Source organism: Epinephelus moara, chromosome 14, assembly GCF_006386435.1.
Source record: "Epinephelus moara isolate mb chromosome 14, YSFRI_EMoa_1.0, whole genome shotgun sequence".
NCBI lineage: Eukaryota > Metazoa > Chordata > Actinopteri > Perciformes > Serranidae > Epinephelus > Epinephelus moara.
The window spans coordinates 7,166,983-7,179,044 of record NC_065519.1 but is presented as its reverse complement, the minus strand read 5'-3'; the positions used below and the strand labels follow the sequence as shown (position 1 = coordinate 7,179,044).

The following is a 12,062-nucleotide window of genomic DNA, read 5'->3' as shown; positions in this document are numbered from 1 at the left end:
GAAAGTGCAGGAGAAGCTAGGGCTTCATATCCTGTAGACTTCATGTTTGTAACTTCACCTCTTCTGTTTCTGTGCTGTAGTTGAGCGCTCCATCTGCTCCCTGCCTCGTGCCGCCGGCTCCTGCAGCATCTGGATATCACGCTACCACTACGATGTCATCACTTCCAAGTGCGTGCACTTCTGGTACGGAAGTTGCCACGGCAACAGCAACAACTTCATGAACCGGGCTGAGTGCCAGAGGGCGTGCAGGCAGGGGAGCCAGCAGGGCCCTGCACCCGTCGCTCCTGCCGCACAGCCGACTCCTAGAAGAGAACCCACCTCAAGACGGACCTCATCTGGAGGAGGATCCAGAGCAGGTGGATCCACCTCTGGAGGGTCGACAGGTGGAGGGTCACGCAACATGGGGAGGATTTTCACAGTCCAGGGAGGCTCGAACAGCGGCACCGGCAGACAGGCCACAAGTGCCGCCACACACGCACACAGAGCTAGAGTCTACCTCCACACACGCCGGCCTGCCTCTGGTACTGCTGCACAGCACACAGGCCCAGCAGCGAGGTAAGACCCTGAAGACCTGGTGGAAAGCTCAGTACCTGCCCTGGCCATGCCCCCACTGTTCTCATAATGCTGGTAATAGCCTTCTTACCCCTGCTGAAAGAGCCCCAATCCACTCAGCCATGCTTTAAGTGTGTGTCAGGCCAAAGAGTGAGCTAAAGGAAACACCATCCACAGACATCCCTCGTGTGTGTGCACAACAAATTTATATAAACTAGATTCAGAATTAAGCTCTAGCATTTTCAACAATGCAACAAAAAGTCAAAAAATGAAGGCTAACAGTCTGCATAATGAAGACAATTTGATTTTTGAATGTCTTCAGTAACATTATTTAATTACTAATGAAGCATCTGTAACTGTAAATGCAAGCAAAACTAAAATAAAGGTCAATCATGCATTCTTTTTTAAGCTTTCAAGACTAAATCAGCAAACTTAAAGAGCAACTTAACACCTCTTAAAAGTCTTTGTTTTTGCTGCGGTGATGTAGAAGTGTACTTCAGGGTGTATCAGTACATCATGACATCACTGACGGGTGTTAACACCAGCCTGGTGTTAAGTTACTCTTTAACGACTTTATATCATGTTTATATATGTGCTTTATTTTATGCAACTTGCTCTTTCTCACTACGCAACACACATAAATCTTGCGATGCAAATATAATCCACACCCTTGCTTTGTAAAACACAACCACAGCTACACCACTGTACCGCTAGCTCCACAGACTCTTGCCCACGCTTGTTTCTTCCTCTAACCTCGACAAAATGTCTGGAGAAGCCGACAAACCTCACAGCGACCCTAAAATGGACAGCTTTCTTCGTTTAGTGTTTCTGGGACTTTTCTCTGTCTGTCTGGAGTTCATGTTAGTCGTCCTGTGCTTATCTGTGCCTGCTGCTACCTCACTGTGTCCACCACCTTTGTGCTTTGTGTTGTCACCTTGATGTCATTAGATCAAACTAATAAAGGTTCTGCTGTGATGCTTTATCCGTCGTTGTTTTTGTGTGGTCACTAAGCTCTGTCTTGTCTCACCTTGTATTTGTGTAGTTGGGTTGGGAGGCTGTTGCAAGTCAACATGTTGTGGGAAAATTGCTTTGGTTTTACTCTGGTGGAAGGAAATTGTCTTTTGTCTTTGTCTTTGATTTGTAGTGCACAGACTTTGTTGTTTGTGGGTGAAGGTTGCCTTGTTATGTCTCGTCACTCTTCATGTTGCATGGGCCATCTGTGTGCCAGAGCTCCTCTCTGTCTCCTCTCTCTGATGATCCTCTGAAGCCAGGTTGTGGGCGATCTTTATGCTTGCTTTGGTGGCGACTGATAAAAGTACCAACAGTGGAGCATAAAGTGATTCTTTCGTTCTCTTCCTCCCTATCAATCTTTAAACTTCCTCCTGTTCCTCCGTCCTTCCTTTCCATCCTTTCCATCCTTCCTTCTGTCCTTGTATCCTCCTCCTGTTTCCTCAGTCTGACCCTAGGAGTAGTGACCATTGATAAGACCGACCCGTCCACGGTGGAAGCTTTAGTGGGCCAGACAGTTGTGCTGCCCTGCAGAGTCAGCCCGCCGCCGTCCTCCACAGTCATCGTGGAGTGGAGAAGAGATGGTATCCCTTTGTCTACTCACAGGTCGGCAGAAACATTCACACATTTATTTTATTTAACTTTGCTTTCTGCCAATGTTTGCAGTCATTCTCTACTTCTTTATTTATACGTTTTATTTAGGCATCACCAGCAGCCCAACGGTTCCCTGTTGGTCGGTCCTCTCACTAAGCTGGACTCTGGGTGGTTCTTGTGCGTGGCGACTCAGGAACAGGAGAGAGATCACCGCTACATTTACCTGTCTGTCACAGGTAATGCAGAGACAAAATAATTTCACATGTGTAATAGAACCACAGTTGATTCGTTGTGCAAGAATTCATCGACAGTGTGAGCAGAAATAAGCTGTTGGGACCTGCAGAATGGGAGACATTTTCTAAAAGAGTCCTCACTACTTTACTAATTTTATTTAATTTTGGTGATTTTAAGACTTTTCCAGTGAAATTAATGTTGGAATTTTTAGGAATAGTCGTTTTGTCTGTTGGTTGAACCTTGGTTCAATATCTCGCAAAGATGGATCATCATGAAATTATGTTCAGACATTCCATGCATGTATAAAGACGATGCAGCATTGGACGCTGGGTACCGTTCATTCCTATGAAAGTTGCTCAGTGGGGCATAAAGCCAAAAAAAACGTGATTTCTGCTGTATGAAATAACCCTGATCTTTCGCATCACTGGGCCCATAGAGCAAGAGCACAACAGACTTCCGCCAGCCGAGCCAGCTACTTCCTTTTTAATGCTCCGTTGACTTGCATGGGGATAAAATGATTTAATCGAGTAGCTTTTTTAGACTTTCGAAATACTGGGCTAAATGAATCAAATCCAGGTAGTGAAACGGCCATTTTGCGGTGGCTGTAATGTATCGACTGATTTCCAGACGTCTCTCTCAAAAAGTAAGCCTTTGGAAAGGTCTCTTTGGGCCCAAATTCATTACGCGTCAGAGCTTATTTTCTGCAGTAATCCACAATCCAATGGAAAAATCCGACAGGCTTTTTGACAAGGGAACCAGTGCAATGCGAACTTCTGTGTCAGCCTACAGAAAATGTCATCCCTGGAGCACTCTATATTTATGCTTTCTGTAAAGAATATTTTTGTTAAGAAACATATGTATATATTTCTATCTACACATTCAGAACCTGTGTGGATACAAAGACAGTGTAGATTATCGGAGCACTTGAAGAAAGTTTCTGAGAAAACCTTCCATCTGGTGTGCAATCAGCTAATTGGGGCCAGATTCGGTCAAAACCTTAATTTGACCGACTTTACCCCCAATTAGTCCGTCACACGAAAATCCCGAAGATTGGGGTGAAGCTCTGATGTCATAGATGATGTCAGAGGTTGTGTCAGAACACGCTGACCTTGAAAAGTTAGCCGGTCTTTATGCATGATGTGTTAATGTGACATTATGTAAGTGAATTATGACAGGAGCACTGACCCAGTGTGTGTGTGTGTGTGTGTGTCACAGAGGGATCATCTCAGCCGGTTCCTACCTCACTGCCCAGAGATGGTCCTGTACCTCGGTAAGAACAATCTCTCTTTTCTCTGTACGAAAAAAGTTTCTTCCATGAAATGTAAAGAAGAGAAATTGAAGATTATAGAAACGAAACACCAAAATCTGTGAATTCTGTGGAGCTGTAAATGATGACGCAGTCACTGACTTTGTGTTTCTGTTCCTCTCAGGTTCAGTATCGAGCGGTCGAGCTCCTCTTCGCTGGAAATGCGAGCCGGACAAACTGCCAGACTGTCCTGCACGATCGTCCCTCCGTCAGCTCTTCAGTCTGTCAGCATTCAGTGGACTAAAGATGGACAGATCCTCAGTGACCCCAGGTAATCATCATTATCATCATCATCATCATCATCATCATCATCATCATCATCATCATCACCATCATGCTGCTTTATTCATTTATGGAGAGTATATATGACTGTTATTGTCAAAGTCTAAATAAAAGAAAAAGTGGATGTCTTTTTCCTTTCCCTCTCTTTTAAATTATTTATTATAATTTTTTTTTTATTATTTTATTATATTTTTTATTTTTATATTATTTTATTATATTTTTTATTTTTACATTATTTAATTATATTTTTATTATAATTTTTTTGTGTGGAAATGGAGGACGTAAAAACATCATCTATTTTTCAATAAAACACATTACCCTTCACGTTCTGGTCAGCAGTGTGAACAGGTGTTGCTGTGTTGCAGGTTTACCCAGAACTCAGATGGCACGCTGACCATTGGCTCCCTGACGTCTGCCGACTCTGGTGTTTACACGTGCACAGCCTCCAGTCAGCAACAGCTGGAGCAGAGGCAGCTGCAGCTCAGAGTCCAAGGTGAGGTTATCATTAGCCATCAAGCTAAACATATAAGATGATCATCAGTGCGCTGTTCAGAAGTTTGTAGATGTTGTAGTTTTACTTAAGCACCAGCAGAGGTCAGTATGTCTGAGTGACAGTGATAAAGTGGATATCAAGATCATTTTTGGGTTGATAAAATCAGCTTTTTGTCTGATCTTTGCTTCTGGTTTTATCATCCAGCCGACCTGAAGATCACCACAGCTCCTAATAACATCCAGGTGGCTGAAGGCAGCACAGCTCTGCTCCCCTGTGTGGTGTCAGGAGACAACGTCAACATACGCTGGTCCAGGTAATCATCTAAGCAACTATTTATCTATCTTTTTAGACCTGATGACGAACTGATGCTTAAAGGGATAGCAAGGAATTTTTGATGTCATTCAGCATGCCCCCAGTTTGGAAAAGGCAGGCTGGAGTCCAACACAGCAACAAGACGTATTTTAGCCAACTTCCTATCTTAAATCCCATCTAAAAAATCATTATCAGTTCAAGGGTACGCTATATTGAGAGTATTTTCACCACTTTACCTTTCTGTCAGACAGCCTGTTTTGACAGAGAAGCCGTTAACATCTTCAGTTCCCCTTCTATATCAAACCCACCAGACTCTGTTGAGAAAAACTGCAATTTTAACTCACTAAGCTGCTGGTTGACCGCTGCTTCGATCAGTGAGTTAGTTTGTGTTATTGTGTGACTTTGGTGAATCCGAACTAAACCTTTTAAATGTCAAAGTCACACAATAACACAAACCAACTAACAGATCAAGGCAGCAGTAGACCAGCAGCTCCTGTGTTCAGTAATGTTAAATTACTGTTTTTCTCAATGGAGTCTGGCTTTGAAGAGAGCAATATAACGGCTTCATTTTACAATTGGAAATCACTGTGTGTCATTAAGGTAAAGCAGTGAAAATACTCTCCATATAGCATACACTTAAACTGATATGGATTTTTTTCCAAGTGGGACTTTTTCGGGTGGCTAAAATATGTTTTGTTGCTGACCCATCCACAGCAGTAGATTGCTTAGCTTCCATGTCGGACTCCAGCCTGCTTCTCCAAACTGGGGGTGTGCCGACTGACCCCTACTGTTTGTAATATACTGTCTATCAGTAAGTAATTCATACAACCCCACTTGAAAAAATCTGAACTATTCCTTTAATTTTGGGCCCAGGAATAATCAGCACAAGAAAGAACTGCAATTACTTTCGTATTCCAGCCCCCTGTGACCCCCAACAGGATAAGCGGCTTGGGAAAATGAGTGAATAAGGAGGAAGTCGTTCTTTTAAAATAAAGGTACACACAGCTCATGGGCTTTTATCCTCTTTTACTCCAGGAATGGTGTACCAGTGCGTCCAGACGGTCGTGACATCCTGTTGTCCTCTGACGGCAGCCTGATCCTGAATAACGTAAAGCCTTCAGACGAGGGAACATATACCTGTAACGCTTACACAGGCATCTACTCTGTGAGCGCAACGGCTGAAGTTAAAATCACTAAAGACACGCATCAAGGTGAGGATAATAATGTGACCTAACACAGACATCTGAGGTGTTTATGTACCCATTTGTACAACGACATACATGTGAAAAAATAATTGTTTGAATAAGATCCACCAGTTTCTCTTTGACTGTGTTTTTGAGTTTTCCGATCTAGATGAGAATCAGTTTTCTGGTTGTCCAGAAAAGAGACAAAATCTGACTGAACAGCCATTTCATTTCACTTCATTATTCTAACTTCTACTATTTGAATCACTGAAAAAATTTGGAGATGTAGGCAACTATTTAGAGATCTGGAACCAGACCAATAAGGCCAACATTTTCTATGATGTTGGAACAAAAACCAAAAACTGAACACTGCACGATGTTCTGTGTATTGAACTGATTTTATGAGGCACAGAAAAGGAAACACAATGTCTTTCAACTCTGCTGCAGGTGTTGATGTTCCTCCAGAATGTGTGGACCAGCCCGAGCTTGCCAACTGCGAGCTAATCGTTTACGCCCGACTTTGCTCCAACTCGTACTACTCCAGCTTCTGCTGTGCCAGCTGTACCAGGCATTCACAGAGGAACGACAGGTTTGGTCGGCTAGGCTGAGGCCGCAGAGGGTTTTAAAAACTGTGGGACGGGAGGGAGAGGGATACAGGAGGGAGGGATAGTGATTGAAACATTGAAGCTGTTTTCGGAGGACTGCATTTTGAAAACCTTCCAACACTGAACTTTTGCCAAAAGGACTCGAAACACTCAAATCTGACCAGGTTGTGCAGAATCACAATTCACGACTGAAATAAGGGGTCGATTACTGTAAATCTGTGAACCCAGAGTTCAGGGAGTCTGTTTGAACACTGCTGCATTAAACAATGAATATATGAATACTTTAAAGGTTCTGTATGTAACTTGTGACACGTATTAATCACATTTTATTGCTCATCAGATAATAAACGTTGACATAACTTAGAAACTGAGACCTTCCCCAACTTTCTTGGTTGCCTCTGACCATCTGTGGACTGATTTCTATGTAAAAGTCTTAAGAAGAATTTTCCTGGAAAATCCAAAAGATGTGACGTTTATGCTGCGTTCACACCAGTCAGGCAGACGGAAGACTGAACAGCTTTTGGATGGCATGGGAAAAACAAACAGTCTGTCGAAATGGCAGGACACAGGCTGTGAACGCAGCATTGTGTGCGCTCCAAAGTGTCTTGTCTCTCTTTAACTCCTCTACAGCTCTAACAGTGTGCAGCAGTAGCTAATGTTAGCTTAAAATTGGTGTCGACAAACACCATAAATCCTCGAGGAAACACTGACATGTGAAATATATTGTGATATTGTGGTTTTAGCTAGCTAATGTTAGCTAACATTACCTTGCTCGCTAAGGAAGGCGATTTGCGAGCTAGCTAACGTAGCACAGTGCTGTACTGAGTAGATAAACTCAGCTTATTCATCCAAACTCCCAGGGCTGGTTTTCAAATTACTTTATTAGCCAATGTTATGAAGCAACCAATGGCAGATCCAGTGCAGCTAGCTGGGCTGTCGAACGAGCTAACCATAACCAAAGCTAAGGTTAGCCAGCTAGCCGTAAATGAGCAGGGAGGCAAGGATAAGCCATTGGTTGCTTCAAAATGTCAGCTCCATCCATTTCCATCCATCCATCTATTTCCATCCATCCATCCATTTTCATCCACATATCCGGGGCTGGGTCGCTTGGGCAGCAGGCCAAGCAAAGCAACCCACATGACCCTCTCCTGAATGACACTTTCCAGCTCCTCCTGGGGGACCCCAAGGTGTTCCCAGGCCATATGAGATATGTAATCCCTCCAGTGTGTTCTGGGTCTGCCCCGGGGCCTCCTGCAGTGGGACATGCCCAGAACACCTCTAACAGGAGGCATACTAACGTCAGCTGATAAAGTAATTTGTAGCCTACAAAGCAAGAATTCTGGAGAATTTTTCCGCGAAAATCCAAACGATGTGACCTTTACGTGCGCTCCTGAGTGCCTTACTTTTCTTCAGCTCCCCTACAGCACCAACAGTGTCCAACAATAATTAACGTTAGCTCAGAAATGGTGTCCGCTAACATTAACAAACAATAAAAATCGTAGAGGAAACACTGACGCTGACATAGCTAGACGGCATGTAACTGCCGTTTCTTGGCGTTGAAGCTACTTAGTATCAGGGAGTCAGTGGTCCAAATTAAGTATAGGAACTTTACAGATGAGAGTGCGTTCGGAAATGCTCACTCCATAGCGCCATAGCGTACTCAGGCAAAAGCCGGACTGTTTGAAATTCGGAGCACTGTTGGAATGTACTGTTTGGTTATTCAGAGCACCACACTCTCAGAGCGCCAAGCAAAGTCAATGTGTGATTAACTTAACTGTTCATTAATTTATGTAGAAATAGACGCTCTGTTTCTTCAACCAACAGGGCTCTCATTTTCACATTAGATTTACGAACAAACCCTAAATATTTATTTTCCAGCCCTCTGTCAACATGATGATCTCAATCAGGTTCAGTCTCTTGTTTGTGATGTCATTGTTTTGGCCGATGCCCAGGCAACAGGGTGCTGACACAGTTCACTTAACAGCCTCAGAGAGCAGTGTCACGAAAAACAAGGATTTAGGGAACGTTACATACAGAACCTTTAAATACGGACCTTAAAGTGATCCATATAGGCCTGTAAAGTCCTTTAAATGTGATGAAGCAAAAGTCTCTTTGTCGTTTTCCCTCTGCCACATCTTTAATATAAGTTATTTACTCTCTGGACCTTCTGTACATGTTCTCTGTTTTCTAGAGGATTATCTTACTGTCAGGTCATGAAAAGGATTTCACATGTAAATCCAGTGAAACGGTCCCGTCTCTGCTGTGCTGTTTTGACCACTGCTCTTTTTTTAAATCAATATTTTTTGGCATCTCACTGATAAAGGGTTGTATTTTCTCCTCATAATGTTTATTTTTATGTAATTATTTGATAATAAAAATAATATTTTGATAAAAGCTGGTGATTTGAGCTTCTGTGACTTGATGTTCCACTTTGTGCCACATGGGGGCGCCCGACATGACAAATTAACGGTTTCATCCAGACGCTTGATACTTTCTCTTTATATGAAGTGTGTTAACTACAAATTAATCAGTGATATGTCTTAGATTACATAAAATTCCTAAAGTTACTGTTTCCTATCTTATTATAGCAACACTTGGCTGATATTTTATTTCACTCTGTGGTTGTTTAATTAAAACCAGGTGTGCCAGATGACCTCTCAGAGGAGTCATTAGGCTGCAGGTGTTGCAGGAGGTTTGTAACACTCATGATTATATGAACAACTTCATTTCTTTTAAAGTTTTTAGGCCCTTATCTCAGATATGTTGATGGAAATACCTCCTCAGGAAGATTACAGTCAAATATTATATATTTTATTTCAACTTCACTGATCCCTGGAGGCCAGATCCATGTTACAACAGCACAAGGAACAAAGGAAGACAGGTAGGAAACAGATAAGTAACCATTTTCTGAATGCTTACACACTAACAGTGTTTGTTGAAGCACCATTTCTGAAACCATTAACACAGCTAGTGCATTTACCAAGTGTGCCAAACTTAATGCACGTTTTCTGCTTTACACCCAGTTTGTAATTTTATAACACACAAAGGAAGGAATAGTTTGCAGATCTGTTTCCAAACAGGTGCGTAGGAGGGGGACGAGCAGAACACAACCTGTAGAAAAAACTCCCACACACTGTCTAACTTAAAAAGATAAAGGAATGAAGAAGGTAAGATTAAAAACTCCCTAGTGACGATCATAAACACATCCCAAAAAGTTTACATTAGATAGGTGTGTACTTCAGCATAAACGCTTATTTTTACAAATTTCAGTTTTCTCATTTTAACTCAATATTTTTGTTAAGGTTTCAATTAATCCCATTTTCTTTTCCATTAGTATCAACTCATATAAAATGGATAACTTACTCAGCACCAAACGTAGTTACATTTAATTAAAGAAATTGCTTGTAATGTGTTTCCTTAATTTGAGAATAGATAGAAAGAACCTGTTTATTTATGATTGATAGTGTTTGTAGTTTGATATGACAACAAATTTAACCAATTTTAGTGACAGTAAAAAGATAAGACATTAATTAGGAAGCACTCGTTTGAAGATGTTAGGACGTTATTACCGTGTGATTTGAGGACATTAAGACTTCATAATCATCGATAATGTTTAGTTTTTTATTTTAACTTATCAGGTCCTATTGATTCCAGTTAGCTAGGCGAAATTTAAAATGCATACCAAACAAAAGTTGAGGTCTCAGGAGGATGTAAAATAGTAAAAGCAGAACAGACAGTTGCACCTGATGATCCCTGAGAGGCCGCTGCACCTGTGCTCATACCTGTGTTTGGAGACACTTTACTTGTCTTGTTTTGTTGTTGAATATCAGTGAGAAGAGACAGTTTTCCATGACAGGGCTGATCTGTGCTGGAAACATGAGGTTTGTTGTCGTTTGGCTGTGACTGAACATTCAGAGTCATTTAATGTTTCAGTACAGTGAAGTTGATATTGTCCCAACAAGTACAGAACTACAGTGAGTTTTAGCCCTGCTCCAATATAAAACTCCCAAATAAAAATATAAGATTTATTAGGGGGGATTTACTGTGTCTGAACTTGCATATTGTACACTGGCTCTACATCCTGTAATAATGTTTGTGGAAAATAATGCACACTTTTTGCACTGCACATACTCTTGTTAGTTTGAAAATGTGATAGAGAAGTCATCAGACAGTTTTAAGTTTCAGTATTGCTCGGCACAGATGCTGCTTCGTCTGGCAGTTTTGAACCACATGAGCTTTATTCATCAAATTTCAGACAGTAATAAACTGTGTTTCCTGTTTCCCAACAAACAGAGATAAAATAAGCAGCTTGTAAATGAACGTAAAGATCAGGGTTCACAGGAGGAGATATAACTATATCTAGCTCACAGATGTGTCACACACCATGTTTCTGTTGCGGTCTCACACACGCTGTTTCCTGTTTGTGACTCCAGCAAGTGAAAACATGTCTTTACAGGAAACAAATGGAGAAAATAGTTGTGGTGTTTGTAGATACGTTTGTGTTGAAGTAGTTTGAATCCCACTGGAGTCTTAACGGATAAAGAACACATGTTTAGTTTGATTAGAAGTGGTGCAAAGTAACTCAACTACTGTACTAAATCACATTTGTCCAGTTTTTGTATATATGTAATGTGTATGTATGTATGTATGCATGTGTGTGTAATTATGTCGATGGAGGGTGTACACATGGGAGGCTGTGTGTCTTCTAATGCTGTGTGATGAATCTTCATCCACATGTGCATTTATGTCAGATAAAACCCACTCTCAAGGTGATTTTGTTCTGCGATGATACTTCTCTGTTCATTGCTGTTAAGGGCAATTAAGTAAAAAAAATAGCTCCACCTTTATCAGCTGCAACGTCAAGGCAATGTATTCATTAATGCATCAGTAATCCAATAATGTAATATATATGTATATGTCTCTGAAATGGTCTATTCTGCATAATGTGTGCTCTCATTTTTGGTTCTTTAAGTATATTTTGACACCAATACTGTACTTTAAATTTGAATGCACTGTAGTACACTGATGTATTGCGTCTTTTACTAAGTAAAAACTCAGAGTACTTCCTCCACTACTGTTTATGAGGTACTGAAAACAGACACATTTGTCTGAAATACAGTCTGTATAATATCTCAAAACGTGGTCCCATAGGCGTACGTTTCTGGGGGGGGACACCAGGGGCATATCCCCCTGAATATTTAGAACATGAACATTCATCCCCCCCTATAAAAACAACAAAAAGTAGTAGTTTATTTTGACAAAATTGATGCTCAAAATTTTCTGGCAGAGGACCCACAGACCCTCCTGTTTCATATGTGTCCCCCCCCCCAATTTTTTTTTTTATTTTTTATTTTTTTTTAGACTTCACAACAGCAACAACAACACAAAATTTAACAGTCTAGACATACCAAGACAAAACAGAACAACAGCAACAACAACACCAATATGTCCCCCCCCAAAATATTAAAATGAGACCTATGCCTCTCTTTACT

At 41.3% G+C, this 12,062-nt stretch overlaps 1 protein-coding gene across 1 annotated transcript in view; it reads left to right on the top strand.

Moving 5' to 3' along the window:
* paplna (papilin a, proteoglycan-like sulfated glycoprotein) overlaps positions 1 to 8,931 on the top strand; it is a 32,128-nt gene extending 23,197 nt beyond the window's left edge. Inside the window, 9 exon segments of the mRNA XM_050062658.1 lie at positions 81 to 555; positions 2,008 to 2,166; positions 2,263 to 2,390; positions 3,604 to 3,658; positions 3,819 to 3,965; positions 4,342 to 4,469; positions 4,674 to 4,782; positions 5,817 to 5,992; positions 6,413 to 8,931. Of these exon segments, the coding sequence (XP_049918615.1) occupies positions 81 to 555; positions 2,008 to 2,166; positions 2,263 to 2,390; positions 3,604 to 3,658; positions 3,819 to 3,965; positions 4,342 to 4,469; positions 4,674 to 4,782; positions 5,817 to 5,992; positions 6,413 to 6,573 (1,538 nt within the window). The 3' untranslated portion in view covers positions 6,574 to 8,931.
* The last annotated feature ends 3,131 nt before the right edge of the window (positions 8,932 to 12,062 follow it).